Source organism: Pavona decussata, unplaced genomic scaffold (genome assembly GCF_977016875.1).
Source record: "Pavona decussata unplaced genomic scaffold, jaPavDecu1.1 SCAFFOLD_13, whole genome shotgun sequence".
Taxonomy (NCBI): Eukaryota; Metazoa; Cnidaria; class Anthozoa; order Scleractinia; family Agariciidae; genus Pavona; species Pavona decussata.
Window position 1 is genome coordinate 1,799,291 of NW_028145436.1, and position 25,625 is coordinate 1,824,915.

The window sequence follows — 25,625 nt, forward strand, 5'->3', positions numbered from 1 at the left end:
TGCGCTTGTGATTATGTATTGTGAAAATGATGCCCACATAGTTGGGGCGAGACGGAGAATCAAGGAAAAGGGAGGTGTATATCTGGCCGGATTCAACCCCCGGGAGGTACTCCCCTATATAAGCTATATAGGGTATACGTATCTGCAGCGCCAAAGGGTATGGTTTTTGAGCCGTCTTGGTCTGAAATAGGATATTGATTTTAACCACTTTGGTTTGAAAGTCTGAAAACGGGTATGAATTTTACAGAAATGGGAATGGATTCTAGAAACCAGGTCTGAAAATGGGTAGGAATTTTACCGGTCAGGGGCCCGTTTCTCGAAAGTCCCGGTAACTTTTCGGGCCCGAAATCAAATATTCAAATAAAAATCTAAAGAATAAAAGCGCGGGTCTTAGCTTACAAAGCAGTCCATTTTGTTTTGTTAACTGATAGTTTTATCATATCATCTGTAAAACTATTGAAACTTCGATCTTGAATGTAAACAGCAACAGCTTTCCGGGCCTGATACTTATCGGGACTCTCGAGAAACTGGAAAAGGACACCGGAAAATTACACATTTTAGGCTGAAATAGGGTCATTGGAGAACCAGACAGCACACCCTAGGAAAAACGGCAACTAGGAAATGGCCTGTTCTAGATCTGTAAAACAAATTTATAAAAAAAACCTATTCGACGCTGTGCGCAAAAGGATGAAGTTAAATTCACTAATTTAGCGTTTCTCTTTGAAAACCTGGAAGGTAACCGATCCGCAATGCTCGTACGCTGTTACGACGAAAGTAGAGTAGTTATTTTAGACATGTCTACAGCACACGTGGATCCAAGACTGAACACACCATGTTACGAATGCTACATTGATTAATGAATAATTCGATCACTCTCAAACTTTTTTTATATATAAACGATAAATAGTAGAAGCAAAAAACCCAAGCAAAGTAGTATTGGACAAAACATCTAGAATAAGAACAAAAAAGATTTACAATCGAATTAAAACGAAATTCCTACAACTTGTTGTTTGTGACAAAAGTACATTTAAGTTTAAATTCCTAAATGCTGGAAAATTGAAAGCCTCCTGTGTGAACAAAAGGTGACTACAGCTCCTTCAGGTAGGAACTCAGTTCGATGATATTGTAGGACATATGAGAAACTGCAAAGAATGTGATAGTGGCTCGTTTTGTATCTCTGTTAGTTCAGAAAGGAAACATTCTAGACAAAATCCGCCACATACAAAAACTTTACAACACTAAAATGTTCTTGAAATGTGCTTACACCGATTTGCTGTTCATAAACATCACTTCACTTGAACTAAAACTGAACTGACGACTGGCACTGAATAACTGGGTATATCTGAAGCAATCGATGCCAGGCATAAATTTTTTAGGTTACAAAGAGCACTTTTTTTTTCTTACATTTCTACGTTTTGTATTTGAAGACTTTATGAACTCCTCTTGGTAAATTGTACAAACAGCTTGTAAACAGTGGAAACGTCAAAAGACTGCAAAAGTGACTCACACGTGACGTTCACCTGTTAACGAAACAAACATAACACGTGATCAAACTTATTTCGCTATTCTCGACATGAAATTTAACAAGAAAACGAGTTTAATGGAGAGGTGGAAATAACCGAAGGCAGTGAAGATAAACGAAAGCATACATTCACCTACTGGAGTGCCGTTTAACCTGAAAACCAAGCCGGCGAATCGCATTATCTCAAACATTAACATGTGCAGTTTGCGAACCATTTTAGTCTCCTTATCAAATCCCAAACTTACATTTATTGACAGAAGTCACTCACTGATGGAATGTAATAGCAACTATAAAAAATCAGAATATAACGGCTAATTTCTACAGCGCGTTGCCCATGCCAAAATGATCACATTTGATTTACTTAGAAATTACACATCCTAAGGAACCACACAACACACCTTTTGAAATTACACATCGAACTGAAAACAATAAAAAAGACTACTACAAGGACAATTAAAAAACACAAATAAATACTTAAAATACAATATACTGAAAACTAATGATGGAAAAATAATGACGAAAATATTTTTAAATTAAATTAAGAATTGTAAAAATGCAAATCAGTTTGCTTTGATCAGGAAATATTAAACCTCTCTATGATCCTCAATAACTTTATTTCTGGAAATACTTTCTTTAACATTATACAAGACTGTGTACAAAGGAAGCGACAATATTTTCCCTCCCCTCCCCTATTCCCTGACCAGTCATTACTATGTATGTATTATACTATGTATGCATCATTAAAGCAGTGACGTTATTTTTACCTCCATTCTCCTCTCTCGTCTGTTTGTTGTCACTTGTGCAGTCCAAACACCTCGTAATCTGTGACAGTAAAAGTGGTACTACCTGTGAAGAACGTGCTCTCCTGTCCTAGAGGACGCAGGTAGGTGAAATAGAGATTACTGTAACTATTGGTATTTGTGTTTGCATTCTCTGCTATATGCAGATCGTGTCCCCCGCCAAACAATGGTCCGTAAGTGTTATTGCAGTAGATGCCATGCTCTTCGTTCCCAGGGATAAGCGGCAGTTTAGTTGGTCCTAGGCCACTCGGGTTGACCATGCTGAACAGGAACGCCTGGCTGCATTGTACCCACTCACCCTGACCTGTTGAGCATACAACATATAAAATATTCACAGAACTCTTGCTATCACGCTCCTTTTCACAAACGTTTTGTCAGGTTAAAATGTACTTAGTAAATGGAACATTTTTGCTAGACGTATTTCGAATGCATTCACTCATCCCTCCCTTGACGATAGAGCTTGACTGAATCCAAATGCAAAAAATATATATAGTAAGTGAACTTTATTTAGACAGGGTGGCCCAATCAGCTACGGGGCTGTTATCCTGAGGGGCCCTGTATACACCTAAAATAATTATTATTATGGTATGAGAAAAAAAATTACAATATATATGACTCAAACACTTTTGGGTTAAAATATCACAGGATAGAAAAAATAAATAAAAACATTTGCACACTAAGAAAAAAAAAATCTATGCAAAATCGTGTTTCATCATTAATCGCTTAAAAGCCTCCAAGGAAGCTGCCCGTTTGTATGTTTCAGGTAACGAATTAAATAAAATCGCTCCGGAGTATCTAAAAGTTCTCTTCCCGAGGCTAAGTTTGGGTCTTGAAGGATGAACGTCTTCACGCCGACGTGTATTGTAACCATGGAAACTGTGGTTTCTATTAAAATAATCAGAAAGATACTGGGGCACTAAATCATTAAGACATTTGAAGACTAAGATAGATTTGTTCCTTTTCCTGATAGTTTCTAAGTTAGGCCAACCTAGTGTCTTGAGAGCTTCGCTGGTGCTATCTCGTTTGACAATTATACGTGCAGCTCGATTTTGTAGGCGCTGTAATCTACTCTTGCACTTAACATACAATTCACCCCAGGCCGTGTCGGTGTAGCACAGCACTGGTAACACGAGACAGTTGTATACGCATTTCGCTGCCTTAAAGTGCCCCTGAGACGAAAATTTCATTCTCCATCTTTTTGCATTTTCGTGTAGAATATGACCTTCTTACTCATGTTACCAAATTTCAATCCTTTACGGCGATTGGAAGTACTTTTTTTAGCTTTTTATTCGAGATTTCACGGCCGCCATTACTTGGCCTTGTTCCGGAAGTTAAGGCTCAAATTATAGGAAGTGACGTCATTGGCTCAACACGAAAAATTCCACATGGCTAATTTTCATATGGATTCTACTTCATAAACTGTATTCTGCTGTTATTTAGTTCGCGTCAAGGGTGACCCCTCGGTAGCAAAAATTTCTCACCCTTTCGATGTCACTGCCATGAAGCTGGGTCTTAAGGTGGGGGTTCACCTAAAAGCCATTTTCACGCCGCTTAAAATCGGTCAAATGAAAATATCTTGTTTGCATTTCAAGCAATACAAAAACCCTCCATTCATAGCACAAATTAATGATTTGGGGCGTTTTATGAATTTTTGGGTGATTTTTAGGTATATTTGGAAGGAAATAATTTTTCTTGAAGGATTGGTAAAATTAAAAGAAATAAGGAATGTTGAAGATTTAGTGAAGTTTTAAAATTAGAATTTGTAGTTAATAATTAATAGACGGATACCAAGTTAGTCCACTAGCAACCTGGGGTGCTCTTGCGTGGTTGTCGACTGTCTGTTAGTGTTCCAAAAATCATTTTCTTTCTTCTATCCATTCTTAAAACTCTTCAAATTTCACTCAAATTCAGGTAGAGCCCCACCTTAAAAGAGGCATTTGCAAGTTTCTGTTTAGTACCAAAGAGCATACATTTGGTCTTTGTGAGATTTAGAACAAGCTTGCTGTTTTTCATCCACTGTTCAACTCTTTGGAGGTCTTGGATTTCCGTCATGATGCAGTCTAATTCCGAGCCAGTGGTATACATGACGGTATCATCTGCATACATGCTGATATTGGATCGCAGTAAGCACTGTGGGAGGTCGTTGATATAAAGTACAAAGAGCAAGGGGCGTAACAGTGAACCCTGAGGTACACCATAATCCAGGGGAAGGCTAGATGACAGTTCTTTCCCAAATTTTACTTTCTGTGAGCGGGTGCAGAGATAATCCAGGAACCAGTTATAGCTTGGGCCTCAAACTCCATAATGTTCTCATTTATGGAGAAGGCACTTGTGATCGACGAGGTCGAAGGCCTTTTTTAGGTCAATAAATACAGCCCCCGTCATTTCCTATTTGTCCATGCGTTCCAGAATAAAGTCGGTAAGATAACGTGAACAGCAGTTTGTGTAGAATGTTGTTTTCTGAAGCCTGACTGATGTTCTGATAGGACATTTTTTGTAGTTAGGAAGGAGACCAGTTGTACTTGAACCGTACGTTCCATTATCTTTGAGATAAGTGGAAGCACGGAGATCGGGCGGTAGTTGTTCACATCATCTTTTTCCCCGGACTTGAAAAAGGGCGTCACTTTGGCCTCCTTCCATTCCTGAGGGATAATACCCGTCAAGATTGTTAGATTTATGAGATACGCAATCGGTTTGGCTATTTCGGGTGCTGCGTCCTTTAGAACCCTAGCTGGGATTCCATCGAGACCGGTGGCTTTTGATTATTTTAGCTTGCACAGTTCCTGTTTGACAAACGTTGGGCTTACATCCTTTAGAGTAAAATCCCGGTCTACTTTAGGTGTAAATACTCTAGGTATCGGGGTGTGAGAAAAATGCCTACATAAACTACCAGCAATGGTTGTAAAGAACTTATTAAAGTTTGTTGCTGAGAGGTTCTCAGTTTCATTTGTAGTTTTTGATTTCCTTGGCAGGATCTGGCTGAGTGTTTTCCACATTTTTTTCGAGTCCTGTTCCTCAGAGAGGCGAGTGTAATAAATATTTGTTTTTCTCTTTGCGGAGTTTCAGATTTACCGCATTACGTAATCTTTTATATCTGCTCCAGTGAACCTCGTTGTTTGTTTTGATGGCCTCTTTGTGGTGGTATTCTCTCTCTCGCATCAGGTTCTTTATTTCGGGTGTTAGACGCGGCAATGACTTCCCGCGCACGCGGCGCGTGACAACATCTACCCGTGAACGCACGCGCCCAAAACATGTTTTCACGTGACGTCAAACGTCTGAGTTTCAGGTGTCAAACTTTGAAGTTTTCCCGCCCAAATGTGAAGTTTTACCTCTCGACACTGATCAGTGCCACTGCTCAAAGGGAAGATGTTTTCAATCAACAAGAAAGGACGAAATTATCAGAAAGGCGTCCCACTTTCAAGCGATTTACATAATCAAGTGAAAGAACTTGCGCAGGGTTATTCTTTTTTAGAAGTTGGGAGGAGATTACGCATCAGCAAGGGTGCAGTTTCAAAAATCGTTAAGCCGTACATCTTGACTGGAAGCACGGCTCCCAAACAGTCGAATCACGTTCGAACAGTTCCTAGGTGTACTTTCCAAGACTCTATTCTGTTGGAGACCATGGTGCAAGCAAGTGGTTCGTCCTCTCTTAAATAACCCTTTGACTCCTGTCGTGTTTCCATAGGTTTTGCAGAAATTGAATTCTTCCAAGACCGTTAAAATTCACCAAACTGCGCAGTAGGTAAATGATAGTGTTGGCTTCCAAAATTAACTGCATAATAAACTGGAATGATTAAACAAATGTTTTCCGACGTAAAATAATATGGTTACCTATTAATCATTTGCCGAAAAACACACTTAAACGCAAAAATAGCTAAAGTTCACGGCATGTTGATGAAGACCTTTGGCATTGTCCTTGAGTTACGCATCTGTCGCTTCTCAAACGCATATATGAATTGACAAAGACACAAAAATCAACAAAAAGCTTTTCCAACAAAACATTTTATTGAAATAAACAGCGTGCAAACACGCATGTAAAATTTGAAGACGCTCCGTGTTTGTACAAAGCGATCACTCGCAGTAAATTCGGGCACGTTTGCGATGAAAATTACCGAAGTTACAGAATTCTGGTTCAAATCATCACTTTAACTATTTGCAGAAAGCAAATCAACATCGGAAAACATCATTTACCGTGTTGTTGCCATTGTCCTGGTCTAGTAAAGTCCGTTTGAAGTCCGAGGTTCGATTTTAATTTTGAGCCGTATAATTTTCGGTGGCGGTGTGGAAATTGCGCTCGCTGTTGCGTCAAACCATTGCTTCGCAATTCACCAGCATATATCAAAAAGTCTTCATCCACGTCTCTGAGAAGGTCCTCGATACTTTTTCGGTTCTCCATATCAGTGAAGAGATTTTCGCTGATTTCTTGACCACGCTGACAGTGAACGGTCAAGAGAACAGAGTGAACCACACATTTGAGCGGGAAAACTTCAAAGTTTGACACCTGAAACTCAGACGTTTGACGTCACGTGAAAACATGTTTTGGGCGCGTGCGTTCACGGGTAGATGCAATCGACGGTAAAAACATATCTTTGAAAGAATTCCACTCCTCATCAGGGGCCCCGGAGGAATTGGGTAGTTCTAATATGTCCCATGGGACGTAATGTAAATCAGTTTTGAACAAAGTTGGATCGTAGTTTTTGTAATTTCTGACATCAACAAATCGAGGCGGTGGAAGTTTGATTTTGTGTAGTTCCCTAAAACCAGCGATCGCGCAGTGGTCGGAGAAACCAATCGGGATGACACTGGAGACGTATAGTTCAGGTCTTGAGGTTAAAAAATAGATCAATTAAAGACCTTGAATTCTCTGTTATTCTGGTAGGCTCTGTGATAAGTTGTTTCAGATGAAATAAATTTGTTAATCGCTGAAACTTCATTGTCGCGGTGTTTGGAGGGATATAATTGAAGATAAAGTCTCCCAGCAAAATAGTTTCAGTTGCATTGGTTGTAAGTTTGTCAAGCATTTTCCCCAGGCTGTCAGTAAAGATAGTAGCATCAGAGTCCGGTGGTTTATAGATAGCACCGACCCAAATTTTTTTTTGTTTTCGGTGGTAATAGTTCGAACCAAATTGTCTCCAAGTCTCTATCTGTTGATTCATTTGGATCTTTCAGTCGACTGTAATTCAGGTGTTCGGCGATGTAGACTGCGACTCCTCCTCCATCCCGGTTCCTGTCTCTTCTCATTATATTATATCCCTGAAGAGAAAGTTCTTCATCCGTGAAAGATTCGTCCAACCAAGTTTCGTTTAATGCTAGAATATGGGCTTGTGTTTATCGCAGAATAATCGAAGTTCATCCAATTTATACCTTAGGCTGTGAATATTTAGATGAAATATTCGAAGTCCTTTAGTCCTAGCAGGCAGTGTAATTGCAGGGCCAGGGTTTAAAGAAACGTCATTCGAGCCGGACAACTACAACGGTCTTGAGTGCTGGAGCCATGTTGGAGTGATCTTTAGCGTTTGACTTCGTTCGAATTTGAAGAGTGTCTATCTTAGCTTGGTTGCAGTCCCAAGACACAGTCAGAGTGAGCAGATTTCTATTTTCCTCAATGTTTGTGATATTTCGGCCGGCAAGTTGGACCGCAAGTAAGCAGAAAAGGAGATAGATAGTCAGAGAGCGAAAAACACGCGTAGTTCGCTCCGCCATTATGCAAAAATATTCATCTTTGTTAGTTTTATTATTTATTTTTTATTCGTTATCGTTAATACTTGCAAGCCTGACTGGCCTCACATTTGCCAATTAAACAATGACGGTTATTAGAAACATTTAAAACTGTTTGCAGTTCCCACTTTTCTCTTAAGATCCGTCGAGCGCGAACTTCTGAAAGGAGGTTTTAAAAAGAGGTCTGGTCCCAATATTCCTCGCACCAATTTTTCGCTGCGTGTTACCACAACACAAACTTCAACAAAAAAACAGACTGCAAGCGGTCTAGGGACATTTGGATTTAGCCGGATATTTCCCATAAAAGACTTAGCAAGGTTTAGTCAAACAAGTGACCTCAGACAGTTCAAAGGAATTCCTGAAAAAAGCTGGACACGTGGATACGCCCAGTTAGGCAAAAGGGCCCGACAACATGGAGGATTTTAAGGCTCTTTTTGGGCGCTAAAATCTCAGCCAGCGCACGGACATAGACCAGTTTGCAATGAATGGAGAAAGTCTCACCCGGGATTGAAATTTCAGTGGCCACTCGAGTTCCAACAAAAGAGATATGAACCTAATAAAGGATCACTTGTATTCAGCAAAGAATTATCAACATTTGGGAGATTATCAAGAGATTAATCCGTTTGAACATATTAACCAAATCGACTTTTAAGATTTGAACTGTCAATTCCAGCCGTGCCCATCCCCCCGGGCAATAGTGGGGCATTTTCCCACACTGTCCCTCCCGGGGGTCAGGCATTAGCCTTCCACCAAATTACCCCAGGGCATTTGACCATCTCATTTTTTTCACCCTACAGCATTGTCGCTTCCTTAATGACAAATTCATCGGTAAATACAGTAAGTTTCTTATTTAATACGTCTAAAAAATGGGACGCTAGAGCTGTAGAATGACCTATTTTTGCACTAACTACGGGAAACAAGACCCAGCGAGGACTTAAGAACCGTTGTCTGAGAAAACCGGGCAGGCGTCACGGATGGGGGTCGGCCGATTTCCTTCATTTTTTAGCTGTTTTCTAGTTTCGGTCAGTGATGTTGAAAGGCAATATTTTTATATTCAAACACCTTATAGTTTTCGAGATCTGACCACCCCCCCAAAAATCGGCCGTTACGGACGCGAAATCCGGTAAAATTCAAATGCTTAACTTCGGTTACGCGTTGAGAAATTACTCGCAACTCAAATTCTACCAACTTCGAGAATCTCTTATTTGGATAGTTTTTCTCTGATTCTAAGTGATCTCAAACTTTCTCGATGCGTTTATTACTTCAAGAGAGGAAAAATGATTTGCACGTAGTAAAATTCAAAAGATAAACATGTGTGTTTATTGACTTTTCGTAAGATCGTTTTCTCAAAAAGGCGGCCGTTTATGGTGAAAGAAAATAGTTGTAAGAAATCATTATCATCCCCTTAACACGAATAACGAAACTGAAGTTTGGGATCTACAAAATCAGAAGCGCTTTCAACCTTGATTTCAGGTGCATTTCATGCGTAATATTGGACAAAATAACATGTCACGCACATTGTCACGCACTTTTTATTGACAAAAATTTTGGCAAATTTTAATTTAAGCTGTAGCTCTTTCCCTGACAATTTGATCAGGTGCCGAAATAAGAGCCTCGATTTGTATTTAGAACCCAAAACTGGTCAATTAGCTCCCTTCTCCAATACATGTATATTTAATTTCTGATTTTTGGGATGTTTATATTCGATTCTTGTCGCTTTTGAAGTGTTGCTGGAACTCAGCTCGCTTTGAAGAGTGGCAATCTCACGAGAGAAACACAGTGTACAGCGTTCTCAAACGTTAATTTTTTACCAGAGTTTCTGAGAGTCATAAAAATTCTTGGTCTGACAGTGATCAAACCTTTAAAGAAATCGCTTAGTCCATCTAATTTTTTTGGGTCTAAATTGAACTGAGTATCTGAAATAATATTTCATTATATTATTCATTTTAACAGATTTTAAATATTCTTTTTTTTTAATACGTAGCAACGCACTATATCAAACAAATGGCTCAACAATCAACGAAGGAAATGTTCTGTATTAGTTTAGCTGATATTGATGCCTCAACTTATCTGTTAACATTTTTTAAATTTGAAATTTGCCTACAAATTTCGGAAAATAGTTCGACAAACATTTTTCTCGTCGGAATTCACTCATCATTAAAAACTGCGGGGAGATGTAATTATCAATATTTTCAAATTGCGCACTTTCACCGCACCAAGAAAAAATAGAAGTCCACGATTTCCAGAATGAGCTGTTCGTTTTAAAACGCAAATTAACCCTGTGGTCCAGTTCTGGAACAAAATAATCCCACGATCGTCTCAGTGAAATCTTGCAATCATGATTTACACAGCCATCTTTCCTCGCTTGGTATAAGTGGAAGAACGCGAGATCATCAAACTGTATTTGCTTGTGAACCGACCAGTTCCAGTTGGAGCGGGTAAGAAAAAGTCATTCTTAATGTTCCGGCATGAGAAAAGTTTGAGTGGCCAGTCTTCAGTTAATTTTTTCTTTCCTCCATAAACAATTCCAACGAGAGAGCCGCAATGTTGATAGCCTTGCAAAATATGACGATTTTTTAAGGTATTTGTAAGTCTTATCACTGACATCGATCAATTAGTACTTAGGAAAGGAAATAAAATTCTCCAGGTAAATATCTTTTGTTTTTTACTGATCTGGCGCAAGTCTTTTCATTGGAAGTGTTTGTTTGGGTAAGGTTTTTTTTTCTTATTCCAGGTTATTACATATAGAAATCGTGTCACCGTTTTCTGTAAAAGTAGCTTAAGAAATAGAAGGAAAACAAATCGACTTTTAGAGTTTCGTGTACAAATATGAAAAACTATGCCCGATTTCTGTAAAATGTTACCAAATGTTACCCCGCACAATCCTTGTCGTGTAAGGGGAGGGGGGGGGGGGGTGGGACCCTGTGTAAGGGAGCGGGTTTTTGCACCACCTACAATATATGATGATTTTTGCAGCTTATGACCATGCGGCAAAAGTAGATCTCAGTAGCAACATTTTTTGGTGTTCATAAAGAAAATGGGGGTAACAGCGGAGTTTTCAGAGATAATTCAATATATTACGTTGTGTCAGCTTTGTAGTAGTCTTTGGACTTCCCATCGTCTATTTTTTAAGTTTGGCTGATTAGATCTCCTGTGAGATCCAACGTACAAGCAAGCAGGATCTTCGTAAAAGGCTTTGCAGTTTTTAAAGTTATAATTCAGTAGCAATAATTCTAAAAAGATTTATAGTACATATCAATGCATGGCATCTTTTTTTCTTTTTCTAATTGGAGCTAAACGATTTAAGAAGAACGAGCGGTTACCCCCATTTTTTTTAATTCTATTATCCCTGGCGGACATTTGCTTTTCTTCGGATGTCATAAACCGCACAAAAAATACCTGTGCCTTTTCACGTTTCACATAAAATAGCGTGAATCTTTTGACTTTAGCTTCGCTTACTCGTCAAATGAAGCTGTTTTGCGACTCACTATGGTCAGTTCATGAAGAAAAGTGCGGTAACAGTGGCGGATCCAGGGGGAGGTTCAAACGGGGGTCCGGACCCCCCCGTAAGACCAGGGTTTTTCTTTTTGGTATTTTTATTTATTTATTTATTTATTTATTTATTTTTGTTCTTTTACTACTTGTTTGACACTTAAATTCTTGCATCGCAAGATATCATAGCATATCACTATTCAATTAGTTTTTTTTTTAATCATTTTGCCATAAAACTAAATTCTAGTGCTCTACAGTGCTCTACTCTGCTTTCTTTCAACCGGTTCCATCTGCCGTGGTGAAGCATGACAGTCTTCGTAATTTAGCAGAAAAGTAGCCTGCAGAACAGGCGTATCAGTGTTTTTTGCGTTTCTTTCAGGCGAGCGGAGGCAGGCACGAGGCAAGCGCGAAGCGTGAGTGACGCGCAACGGGAGTGGCTCTCTCATCGCGTTTGTTCTGCAGGCTAGTGGAAAGCTACAATTTGGCAACACGACTTACCTAGACCGTCCACACTTCAGTCTTTCTGGGTTAAAGGAAAGGCAATACTTTTGGAAACATCACACACCAAATTTACCACTACCGGGAAATCTTATGGAGTGTGTAAAATATGCTGACGGGGGGGACTCGGTGGTGTAGGGGATAAGTAATTTACCGTAAAAACGTTTCAAAAGTTTGGACCCCCCCCCCCCCCCCACTCCCTTCTATCCAAGATTCCTGGATCCGCCCGTGGGTACGGAGTGAGTTATGAACGATTTTTAAACAAGTCCCACTTGTTTTCAACAATATAGAAAGAAATATAGGAAGAAATACTTACGTAGTTCTCACGTAGACGGCAAACGCGAAATAGCCTGTTTTCACGTAGAAACAGCGACCGGCAAGCGGCAAAAAATGGCGGGAAAATCGTGGTCACGTGTTTATTTTCTGCCGTTCGCGTTTCACGTTTACGCGATGCTAACTCTCTAATATTTGCGCAAGCACCTTTGAGACTACGAAATTGTTTTTAAAAATTTACCAGAACACAATTAGCTGTGGTTGGTTAGTGTTCCGTGACATTGATGTCACCATGGCAACCAAGTTTTGACAACCCGTTTTTCAAGAGAAAAGAAAACTCATATTTTTAGCTGAAGAAAAATTACCTTTGTCACAGTAACATTTATGTTTGTAGGTCATATTTAATACTGTTGTTTTAGTGCCGGTCTGACGTATTGTACAGTGGCTGGACTCCTGACGGTGGACAGAAAGTAGTAAATTTAGCCCTCCCCCCACCCCATCCGTACTCCCTCCCCACTCTTGCCTTAAATGTCGAATTTGCCTATTTATTAAAGTGTCCAGAAACGTTAAAATAATTACGTAATGAAGAATTCAGTGTAATGTTTTGAAGCATTGTCACTCGTGTTTGGTCCGTAGTCATTCGAGGTTAGTCGTGGTCACTCTTGGGCACTCGGGTGTACTTTGAGACATGACGTTTTGTCTAAGCATTTGTAAGAGCTTCAAGGTGAAATCACTTTGTTCACATTGCGGTATGCACAATCTCAGTAATAAATCATGAAAACATCTATGTCTTTAAAACAACAAAGAACTGAGACGAGGCCTCGATGACGAGGCAATCCCCATATGGATATGTTGTATGCTATGCTGAGTTCAGTAGAGGTTCTCTACAGAAACTGTACGTACTTGAATGATTTACTTATTAAGAACTGGTGGTTCTTTGGTCAGAATTGTGAGTTTGTGACTGAAAAACGTTTTAATGAAATCTACTCGCATACTTGAGCAAATGAAATGAAATCATATAAAAACCGAGCCGCTGAAATTGCCTTTTGAATGAAAATTAGTTGAACCAGTGTTTTATTCAGAAGTTTAGCAAGATTTTAAAAAGCGACGCGATGGAAAATCCGAGAAAATAAACAGTCATAGCGTTTTACATTTAGGTATATCCATCAAACAAATGTAGTGTAAGTTTTTATATCCAAACTTGAAGAATTTGTAGCTAAAGTGTGCGTGACAATGTGCGTGACATGTTATTTTGTCCAATATTACGCATGAAATGCACCTGAAATCAAGGTTGAAAGCGCTTCTGATTTTGTAGATCCCAAACTTCAATTTCGTTATTCGTGTTAAGGGGATGATAATGATTTCTTACAACTATTTTCTTTCACCATAAACGGCCGCCTTTTTGAGAAAACGATCTTACGAAAAGTCAATAAAAACACATGTTTATCTTTTGAATTTTATTACATGCAAATCATTTTTCCTCTCTTGAGGTAATAAACGCATCGAGAAAATTTGAGATCACTTAGAATCAGAGAAAAACTATCCAAATAAGAGATTCTCGAAGTTGGTAGAATTTGAGTTGCGAGTAATTTCTCAACGCGTAACCGAAGTTAAGCATTTGAATTTTACCGGATTTCGCGTCCGTAACGGCCGATTTTTGGGGGGGTGGTCAGATCTCGAAAACTATAAGGTGTTTGAATATAAAAATATTGCCTTTCAACATCACTGACCGAAACTAGAAAACAGCTAAAAAATGAAGGAAATCGGCCGACCCCCATCCGTGACGCCTGCCCGGTTTTCTCAGACAACGGCTCTTAATTTGGCCCGCTGAATTAGCTTAGATTTTACTGAAAGGAAGACGAGAAACGAAGAAAATAAAACATTTTTGACATGTTTGAACCTCCACCCGGGGCATTTGACAACTATTTTGTTCCGGCGGTGGGGCATTTGCCAGTTTATTTTCAAAATATCCTAATTCCCGGGGAAAGGCCCGGGGGGGATAGGCACTGTTGGAATTGACTGATGCATAATTTTTGCAGCGTATTTTCACCCAGCCGTGCAATAATCGAGAAAATGTTAGTTTCTGAAGAGACTGAAGTGCTTCGTCGGTGGGGAGTGAAAATGAATATTTAGTTTTATCAACCGAGTTGATAAAATAATTGGCCACCGAGAATGGATTCAAGAGCTGACGTTTCGAGCGTCAGCCGTTCGTCAGAGCGAACAGCTAACGCTCGAAACCTCCTCTAATTTCTTATCTATAAACTCAGTTGATAAAATCAAATGCTCATTTGCATAATCGATATATATGTATGTATAGGCCATGACGCTTTTGTAACTTAGTCAATATTCTTACTTTCCCAGGAGATCTCGGTGAAGCCTCCGAAGATATTTGCTCCACTTTTCACAATTGTGACTGTGGGTCCTTTGTTGTCGCATTTCGAATGAAAAGTTTGAGCCGCGAAGCCGTCTCGAGAAGCTCGGAACAGAAGACGCCATTCACCTTCCAGATCTGTAGGCAGCCAGCGTTTCAAACTTTGTTGATGCTCTTCATTCGTCAAAATCTCCGACTCTTTAAAAGGTTTGGTGGGTTTACAGGCTTTAGCAGCAGGTTTCAATGCGTCGATGATTCCTTGAATCTGATAAAATTCAGCCTCTTCCTCGAGTTCCTTGAAAAATGTAGCGCCCTCAGGTAAGGTTAACTTCCCTGTGCGGAGATAGTTGAGTATAAAGCGGAAGTGAGTTCCATCTCGGTCGATAAAGAAGGAGCCGTCTTCAGATGGTTTCGTGTCAAACTTCCCTGAAAACATGGCGGCTAACATGGAGTTCGGGTCTTTTCTTAGCGTTTGGACGCTTGTGACAAAGTGCTGGCCACCAACATTGAGTTTAACAGTCGAAGAAAAATGGACCTGATCGAGTTTCTTTGACATGGCGTCGATCGATTCCTGCTCCTGGCGAACTCTGGTCGTTTCCCGTTCAATGATCTCGCACACTTGTCTGAAATAATTTTCAGCGTCAGTCAAGGTTTGATTGCTCATGATTTCTTCTTAGTATTTCAACAACTAGAGAAGTGTACTTCTTATTTATACTTTTAAAGCAGACGAAGCTCCAGTCAAGTCTTATCGGTCACGCTACAGGGATGGTCACGTGTTCAACAGAAAAAGAAACATTCATTATGGTAATCTTCCAAGCGTACAGTGTGTATACTAATATTAACTGTTTTTCAATTATATACTGTTTCGTCATTAGCCAAATCGCTCACTGATCTGAGAAACCAAGTTATAATTTTGCAGCCTGATAATTAATATACGGTTTTTCTTGTGTTAGTTTCATTATTTGTACTTTAGTAGGAGGACCCTTCTGTAAATCACATTTGGTGAAGAAGTTATCCTCAATAAAGATTTAAAAAATAATAAAAAATAAATAAATAAACATCCTTTCTTTCTTCAATTGACGATGATGAAGGGCCTTTGCCTAGTCCCGCACGGCTTTCACCCAGGCCCTCACACTCAATTCGTTTCGGTGACATTAGCCCCCCACGGCAAATGGATATTTATGCTAAACCCCTGAACATAACATTTCGCGCAACAACCTCTGCGGTGAAAAATACTATTTTGATGTATTATCGCCAAGAATAAATAATTGAATCATTTAATTTTGCGATAAAACATCAAAATAAGCCAGTTTCATCGAGGCAAATCTTCCCACATACGCACTACAAAACCAATACCGATTTCTTCGACCTTCGTCGGCTCATGAAATCACTGCCTTCAGGGCTGTATGTAAGCGTCACACTAGAAGAGTGAGAGAACACTTCACTCAAACCTAAAAAGCTTGCTCCAGATGCGTTAAACATCTCTTGTTAGAAAACAGATCCATTGGAACTGTAGGTTACGGTGCGAATTTTTTCATGCCTGCAAAATTCTGAAGTACTGAGAATTATGTATTATTTAGTCAGTGACACAGGCATACTCGGAAAAAAGAAATACGAGTTCTCCCAACATTGCGCATTTGCCAGATGTATGAATTACCTTTATCTAGGATGACATGTTGGTGAGTGGTAGAACATCCCAACTAAAAATCGGAAGGTCATAGGTTTGACTCATGTTTAGAGAACTCGAATTTCTTTTTTCCCCGCAACTTCATATTTACCTGATGTGTTCAGTCAGAAATATCGTAGACCCTCTAAAAGCGGGTTACTATGACAATGGTTCATGTATAATTAATGTAGGGCTGTGCGGAAATCTCTTCCCAAACCGGTGGCATGTATAGAGTTTGAGTCGCAAAATGAGTGCATAATTATTAATAAAAACAACAACAGCAATCTTCATTTTCTTAATTTTTAACAATTTACGATTGGACTGGCCCGTAGTTAGCTAGTGCTAGTCTTGGCCGGCCTGTCTAGTGCCGGGCCTGTGCTGAAATCTTGTCCTGGATTTCCAAGAAAACCTCTAAAATAAACCTTAATCTCGACAGTTGACTCAACAGAAAATAAGGTGAAAACAAATACTGTGATATAGCTGGACAGACAGTAAGAAAGCAACAGTGAAAACCTTTAATGATATGTCACATACCCGACAGCCTTTTACGAATTAATGAGCATATCAGAACTGCAAAGATAAGAAACTAGAAAAAGTTTAGAAAAAGTTAATAAGTTTGTTGAAACATGTATTTTAACGACATTATTTTCAACCCAAGTTTGCAATTTTTTTTTTGGCTTTTTCAAAGTTTACAATTAACCTCATCAACAACAAAAACGACAATGAGTTGTATACGTGATAAGTGGTTCTGCTCATCTGGGCGTGTGCCTGCTTTTCCTACTGCGCATACGTTCTGCGCATTTCGTGATGGTCCTGATAACACAAAGGTATCTTTACGTGGTTTATGACTATGCAGGATAAAAGATTTTAGCAAGGGCGATATAAATCAAGGTTTTATTTGGAGAAGTATGCCACACATTGTGGTCATGTGTTTTGAAGCTTTTAAAATTGTTGCTGCTCAATTCTCCCTGAAAAATGTGTGGATAAGATCTTCTCTTCCCTTTTATATTCATAACCGAACCGCGTAAAAAACCATCTGTCTTAGAAGGCATCGTCCTCATTTACCTGATTTTAACGTCCCTTTCCACCACTTCCCAGTTCCCTTTAACAATTTTTCCGTTTAAAGACTGTGGCTATCTGTGGCTATATGGAACTGGTTACTTGTGATACAGACTGCTTCGGTGGCGTAACTGGGAAAGGGGGTGGGAACGAGAAAAAGTGAAAGAAAAAAATGGGGCCGGGGGACTTTTCTCGCTTCCCTCCCCTCCCTTCAGCGCCCTTACAAATTCGTTCATTTTGTCGTACCTATTCTGTCTATTGACCCTATTATGACTGGGAACGAAAAGCTACGAAAAGTGTTCCTGTATTCGTCTTGTCCCGCCTCGATTAGTTTTGTAAATATTTCCGGGAAAAACCATTCATTCTCTTGTTTTTCAAATAAATTGTTGTTGTTGTTGTTGTTTTTGTTGTCTGGTGTTGTGGCTGGATTCAACCCCTGGGGAATACCCAATATAACCTATATAGGTATCTGCGGCGCCAAAGGGTATGGTTTTTGAGCTGGCTTGGTCTGAAATAGGGTATAGATTATAACCGTTATGGTTTGAAAGTCTGAAAACGGGTATGGATTCTAGAGACCAGGTCTGAAAATGGGTATGAATTTTACAGGCCAGGGGCCCGTTTCTCGAAAGTCCCGGTAACTTTAAATTTTCGGGCTTGAAATCAAATATTCAAATAACAGTATAAAGAATAAAAGCGTGGTTCCTAGCTTAGAAACCAGTCCATTTTGTTTTGTTAACTGATAGTTTTATCACATCATCTGCAAATCTATTGAAACCTTGATCTTGAATATAAACATCAACAGCTTTCCGGGCCCGTTTATTATCGGGACTTTCGAGAGAAGGGCTCCGGATCTGAAAAAGGATACCGGAACATAACACATTTTAGGTTGAAATAGGGTCATTGGAGTACCAGACAGCACACCTCCACCAAAAATTCTGAGGAGTAGCCGCCAAACCCGGGGATTTCAACCGACTTCCATACACAGGTCAACACTGGTGTACTCAGTGGATACGAAATGTTTTAAATTATTTCCGTAGTGCGTGCTCTTGGTAAACCTTTACTTATCAGTAAGACGTAACCATTTCTAAGACTACTAATTTGTTCTAAGAAGCAAACAATCTGGGCAAATGGGAAAATGAATCATGGGCCAGATTCACGAAACCCTGTCAAGGTAAATACTACGCCCCTGAATTAGTCCCTGAAAAATCCACGAGACAATCAACCATTTCTGAATGGCTTTGAACCTCATTATGAAAGCGAGACTAAGTGAAAAGTTTTTGTTATGAAAGTTAGTTTTCATTCATATGCAAACAAATTAAAACTAACTTTTGCACTTAGCCTCGCTTTCATAGTCAGGTTCACATGCAGCAACTAGGAAATGGCCTATTCTAGATCTGGAAAACAAATTTATATAAAAAGCCTATTCGACGCTGTGCGCAAAAGGATGAAGGTAAATTCGCTTATTAAGCGTTTCTCGCTGAAAATCTGGAAGGTAACCGATCCGCAAAGCTCGTACGCTGTTACGAGGAAAGAAGGGTCGTTATTTTAGACATGCCTACAGCGCACGTGGATCCAAGACTGAACAAACCAGCTTAAGAATGCTACATTGATTAATGAATAATTCAATCACTCTCAAACTTTATTTATATATAAACGATAAGAAGTACAGCAAAAAACCCGGCCGTGGGGTCGTATGATAAGTCAACTAAAATTAAAATACACATAGAAAAAAAGCAAAGTAGCATTGGACAAAACAGCTATAATTAGAACAAAAAAGATTTCCAATCTAAATTCCCTCCACTTGTTGTTTGTGGCAAAAGTACATTTAACTTTAAATTTCTAAATGTCGGACAATTGAAAGCCTCTTGTGTGAACAAAAGGTGACTACAGCCCCTCCATTGAACACTTATAGGAACTCAGTTTGATGATATTGTAGGACATATGAGAAACTGTAAAGATGGCGATAGTGGCCCGTTTGAATCTCTGTTAGGTCATGAAGGAAACATTCTAGATAAAATCCACCCCATACAAAAACGTTACAACCCTGAAATGTTCTTGAAATGTACTTATTATTTTCTGATCATGAACATCACTTCCCTTGAACTACAATACTGACGACTTCAACTGAATAACTGAGTATATTTGAAACAATCGATGCAAAACATAATTTTTTAGGTTACAAAGCGCACCATTTATTTTCTAACATTCTACGTTTTGTATTTGAAGGCGTTATGAACTCCTCTTGGTAACTTGTACAAACAGCTTGGAAACAGTGGAAACGTCAAAAGACTGCAAAACTGACTCAAAAGTGAACCATTTTAGACTCCTTATCAAATCCCAAACTTACATAACTGAAAAAAGTCACTCACTAATGAAAAATAATAGGAACTAAAAATAATCAGAATAGAACCGTTAATTTCTATAGCGCGTTTCCCATGACAAAATAATCAAATTTGATTTAATTAGAAATTACACTTCCAACTGAAAACAATAAAAAAGACTACTACAAGGACAATTAAAATACACAAACTGAATACTTAAAATACAACATACTGAAAACTGATGATGGAAAATATTACAAAAATATTTTAAAACTAGATTTAAAAAAGAAAAATGCCCATCAGTTTGCTTTGATCAGGAAATATAAATTTCTCTATGAACCTTAATAACTTTATTTCTGGAAATACCTTCTTTAACATTATACATGACTGTACAAAGGAAACGACAATATTTTCCCTCCCCTCCCCCATTCCCTGTCCAGTCATTACTATTTCATGTATGCATCATTAAAGCAGTGACGTTATTTTTACCCGCATTCTCCTGTCTTGTCTGTTTGTTGTCACTTGTGCAGTCCAAACACCTCGTAATCTGTCACAGTAAAATTTTTACCACCTGTGAAGAACGTGCTCTGCTGTCCTGGAGGACACTGGTAGGTGTTACCGAGATCACTGCAACTATTTCTATTTGTGTTTGCATTCCCTGATATATACAGGTCGCACCCTACGCCAAACACTGGTCCGTTAGCGTTATAGCAATAGATGCCATCCTGTTCCTTCCCAGGGATAAGCAGCAGTTTAGTTGGTCCCAGGCTACTCGGGTTGACCATGCTGAACAGGAACGCCTGGCTGCATTGCACCCAGTTACCCTGACCTGTTGAGCACACAAAACATAAAATATTCACAGAACTCTTGCTATAACGCTCCTTTTTACATAAGTTTTGTCAGGTTAAAATGTACTTAATAAGTGGAACATTTTTGCTAGACGTATTTCCATCAGCGTACGGGGCGGGGGGCTGGGGGGGCTGCAGCCCCCCCTGTCGGAAAAAAATAGTATTATTCGGGCAAAACGGATGTACCGTTAGGGCAAAGACATAGTAAAAAATATTTTATTTTTTAATTACTTGATTTGGGCCGTGCTAGAGCAAGTGCCGAGGATAATGGAAGGCGTGGTCACTTTATCAAAGGATCGCGATCTCAAGACCTCCAACGAAAGTAATTCGCTTCTCCACTCAATTTGTGACTTTAAGTTTGTTTATGGCTTGATGGTTTTGAAGCTCATCTTATCCAACACTGATAATTTGAGTAGATATCTACAAGGAGAACAGTTGGATGTCATCACTGCTAAAAAGACTGCTGATGCTGTCGTTAAGACACTGAGCAAATGTCGCAATGAAGAGATGTGGTCACATGCTGATGTTATAGCGCAAAAAGTCAGAATAGGAATCGAGGGTACAAAATTTATCTTCAGAGATGCCAAGGTGCCTCGAACCAGACCATCACGCCGACTTCAGGGCCTTACTCAGTGGTGAGACACCTGCTGCAGCGAACGACAGCTCACAGCAGACGCCAAAAGACCACTTTAGTATCACAGTTTATTACACAAGTATTGACAAAGTCGTCAGTGAACTTCAATCAAGGTTTGAGGGCAATGACCAGGAGGTTTTGTGTGCATTGGGCGAAATCGTATTCAGCCGTTCTCCAAGCATCAACAACATCCAAACTGTATCAAATTTCTATGGCGTGGATACTATGACTGCGGGGACCCATGCCAGAGAAGAAACGCAGCCGTGATGGTAAAGACCATGCATCAAAATGGTCGCCATGACATTTTACCTGTTCTATATAAAGTTGCCTCCATGCTGGCCACAATTCCTGCAACCTCGTGCTCTGCTGAAAGGTCTTTCAGCGCCCTTCGCCGCATCAAAACAGTTTTAAGATCCACAATGGGACAAGAAAGACCGACTTAGCAGTATCGCTGTTATTAACATTGAAAGAAAGTATGCAAACAAGACAATGCAGAATGACATACAGAGGATTATTGACATATTTGGGTCTCGAAATAATCGTTCTTCATACTTCTTTTAGAGCTCAAATGGGTACGTTTTATCTCTCGCTTCATGGTTTTGTATTTTAAAATGTTGATCTCGATTTACCGAAAATATTTGCACTATTTTGAATGCCCGTGCTCTCACGGTATGGCGAAGAAAACTTGACGTCACGAAAGAATCATCTTGTGCATCTGTCACCAACAAGTTTCATTCGGGCAAATTATGTTCAGCCCCCCCAACAAAATTTTTCTCGTACGCCGATGCGTATTTCTAATGGATTCACCCTCCCTCCCTTGACGTTAGACTTGACTGAACCAAATGCAAAAAAAAATCATTGTTATTTTTAATATTTACTTGTTTTTTTATTGTTTATTGTTAATACGGCACTTGCAAGCCTGACTGGCCTCCCTTTTGCAGTTCCCCTGTTATCTTAAGATCCGTCGAGGGTTAATCAATCCGTCGAGCGCGAGTTTCTGAATGTGGGTTTGAACGAGAGGTCTGGTCCCAATCTTCCTCTTCCCAATTTTTCGCTGCGTGTTACCACTACACAAACTTCAGGAAAGAAACAGACTGCAAGCGGTCTAGGAAAATTTGGATTTAGCCAGATATTTCCCATTAAGGATTTCGCAAGGAGTAAGTCAAACAAGTGACCTAGGACAGTTCAAAAGAAATCCTGAAAAACCCTGGACACGTGGATACAACCTGAGTTAGGCCAAAGGGCCAGACAACGTGGAGGATTTTAACGCTCTTTTTGGGCGCTAAAATCTCAGCCAGCTTCGCGGACATAAACCAGTTTGCAATGAATGGAGAAAATTTTACCCGGGGTTGAAATTTGGCGACTCGAGTTCCAACAAAAACGGTGTTGAACCAAATAAAGGATCACTTGTTTTGATCAAAGAATTACCAACATTATCAAGAGATTAATCCGTTTAAACAAATTAACCAAATCGACTTTTAAAATTTCAACTGTTAATTTTTGCAGTGTATTTTCACCCAGCCGCGCAATAATCGAGCAAATGTTAGTTTCTGAAGAGACTGTGGTGCTGCGTCGGTGGGGATTGAAAATGAATATTTAGTTTTATCAACCGAGTTGATACGGTAATTTGCCACCAAGAATGGATTCAAGAGCTCACGTTTCGAGCGTTAGGCGTTCGTCAGAGCGAACAGCTAGCGTTCGAAATGTCCTCTACTCAGTTGATAATATCAAATTCTCATTTGTATAATCGATTGTAAAGGCCAGCCACTTTATAACTTAGTCAATATTCTTACTTTTCCAGGAGATCTCGGTGAAGCCCCCAAAGATATTCGCTCCACTTTTCACAATTGTAACTGTGGGTCCCTTGTTGTCGCATTTCGAATGAAAAGTTTGAGTCGCGAAGCCGTCCCGAGACGCTCGGAATAGAAGACACCATTCACCTTCCAGACCTGTAGGCAGCCAACCTTTCAAACTTTGTTGATGCTCTTCACTCGTCAAAATCTCCGACTCTTTGAAAGGTTTGATGGGTTTACAGGCCTTAGCAGCAGGTTTCAATGCGTCGATGATTCCTTGAATCTGATAAAATTCAGCTTCTTCCTCGAGCTCCTTGAGAAATGTAGCGCCCTCAGGTAAGGTTAACTTCCCTGTGCGAAGATAGTTGAGTATAAAGCGGAAGTGAGTTCCGTCTCGGTCGATAAAGAACGAGCCGTCTTCAGAAGGTTTTGGGTCAAACTTCCCTGAAAACATGGCGGCTAACATGGAGTTCGGGTCATTTCTCAGCGTTTGGACGCTTGTGACAAAGTGCTGGCCACCGACATTGAGTTTAACAGTCGAAGAAAAATGGACCTGATCGAGTTTCTTCGACATAGCGTCGATGGATTCCTGCTCCTGGCGAAGTCTGGTTGCCTCTTGTTCAAAGATCTCGCATGCTTGTCTGAAATAATTTTCAGCGTCAGACAAGGTTTGATTGCTCATGATTTCTGCTCAGTATTTCAACAGCTAGAGAAGTGTACTTCTTATTTATACTTTTTAAGAAGACAAAGCTTCAGATCAGAGAAGTCTTAAAACTCACGCTACAGGGATGGTCACGTGTTCGACAGAAAGAGAAACTTCAGCTGAGCATATCAATAGGCCTTATCACGGTTTTCGACGCCATTTTGACGGGCAGGCAAACAGGCGTGAAATAACAGTGTTTGTATGGAAATCCGATGTCAAATAATTTTTATAAAACATCGGTTCTGAAAAATTCATGAATTGGAAACTTTTGGCACTAGGAAAAGGGATTTTAAGAAAAAAATTGGAGGGATTTAGCTCTGCCAGAAAGCGTCCAGTCGTGTTTTGAACTTTCCTTACATGTGTTTGTATAGCGAACCAGCCGTGAACTGCTCTAAAAATAGCGCGCGGGAAAAAAATACAGGGAAATGTATGGAAAGTTCAAAACACGACTGGACGCTTTCTGGCACATTTACATCCCTCCAAGTTTTTTTCTTAAAATCCTTTTCCTAGTGCCAAAAGTTTCTAATTCATGAATTTTTCAGAAGCGATGTTTTATGAAAATTATTTGACGTCGGATTTCCATACATACAATGTTATTTCGAGCTCGTCAAAATGGCGTCGAAAACCGTGATAAGGCCTTTTCATTATTGTGACCTTTCAAGTGTACAGTGTACAGCACAACCTGATATTAAATCTAGCATATTTTCCAAACTTTGACAGACGAGTTGAAACTTTGGACAACTCTTGTTAGAAAACAGAACCATCGGAACCGTAGGTTGCGGTGTGAATTTTTTTCATGTCTGAAAATTCTGAAGAACTGAGAATCATGTATTATTCAGTCAGTGACACAGGCATACTCGGAGAAAAGAAATACGAGTTCTCGCAACATTGCGCATGTGTCACATATAGGTTAAACCTTTATCCAGGATGTTTGCTGACAACCTCGTTCCCAGGGTCCTCTCCTACTCAGCCCCCGTGGCGAGGACCCTGGGAACGAGGTTGGTTTGCTGAGTGGTCAGGCGGTGTGCGTCACGACCCACAAAGGGTGCTGGGTAAAAATATAGCAATCACCCATTTGCCTCTGGTCACGATCGAGTAAACATCTGCCGAACGTAAGACTTAGGTCGACTTACAGTCGCACTGAAACTGGGCATTCAAACTTTGCTTCCTTTTCCAAAAACTATCACTAAAGACAGCAATTTGGCAAATTTTAACGGTCTAGTGGCAGCCGTAGATGCTTCTTGTTGGATACACAAGGCGATTTCGTTGAGTTATTCCCAGTTCGGAGACAATCAAAGGCGATATTTTTTTTATGTTTATTCTTATACTAGTATTTTGTGCCGTCACGTCTACTTATCGACGCTTTTTTATCTATATATATTAAGACCGCGAGCGGTCGAGCGGTCTCTTTCTCCTAAGTTCTGCGGCACGCGATAGATTTAGCGAGCGGTGAGGAGTCACATTTTTGTGATTTGCATAACTCCCGGCATAGTAAATCGAACCCAATCGAACTAAATTTAAATCGAACTCAATCGAACTCAATCGAACTCAATCCGTGGATTGAGTTCGATTGAGTTCGGCAATCGAACAAAATCGAACTCACCGAAAAGAAAAAAAATCAATCGAACCAAATCGAACGAATTCGTGATTTGTGTAAAACAGGAAAACATTGAAAATCCCTAACCATCTCGGAAGCTCGAGTTACTTCAGTCCGGAGTGTAGCGCACGTGTTTTACGTAAACCAAGAAATTACGCAGAAATGGCTTCAGATGCGCTGTGGATTGTAAGCTTCAAATGCGTAGTAAAAAGGCTATCAGGAATGCCGCTTTGACGTTAAGCATGGCGAAGTTTTTTAGTAATTTGCTTGTATTTTTGCATAAGAGTAACCCTTCGATTTGTCATTCAGCAATTGTAAGTTAGCTAAAAA

The 25,625-nt window shown here is 39.8% G+C and overlaps 2 protein-coding genes across 3 annotated transcripts; both read right to left on the bottom strand.

Moving 5' to 3' along the window:
- Window positions 1-869: 869 nt before the first annotated feature.
- Window positions 870-15,583, bottom strand: LOC146487824 (uncharacterized). Of its 2 annotated transcripts, none has more exons than XM_085127610.1 (3): window positions 14,657-15,583; window positions 2,287-2,626; window positions 870-1,490 (listed from the first exon to the last, which is right to left on the bottom strand). In XM_085127610.1, exons 1-2 carry the CDS (start codon window positions 15,336-15,338, stop codon window positions 2,316-2,318), a joined length of 993 nt encoding a protein of 330 aa, XP_084983736.1. In that variant the 5' UTR covers window positions 15,339-15,583; the 3' UTR covers window positions 870-1,490; window positions 2,287-2,315. The 2 variants fall into 2 exon arrangements, with proteins under 2 accessions (XP_084983736.1, XP_084983732.1); XM_085127606.1 differs by having other exon boundaries at window positions 870-1,520; window positions 14,657-15,578.
- Window positions 870-24,698, bottom strand: LOC146487825 (uncharacterized). The gene is made up of 3 exons (XM_085127618.1): window positions 22,996-24,698; window positions 20,210-20,549; window positions 870-1,490 (listed from the first exon to the last, which is right to left on the bottom strand). The coding sequence occupies exons 1-2, from the start codon at window positions 23,675-23,677 to the stop codon at window positions 20,239-20,241; spliced, it is 993 nt and encodes a 330-aa protein (XP_084983744.1). The 5' UTR covers window positions 23,678-24,698; the 3' UTR covers window positions 870-1,490; window positions 20,210-20,238.
- Between the last annotated feature and the right edge of the window lie 927 nt (window positions 24,699-25,625).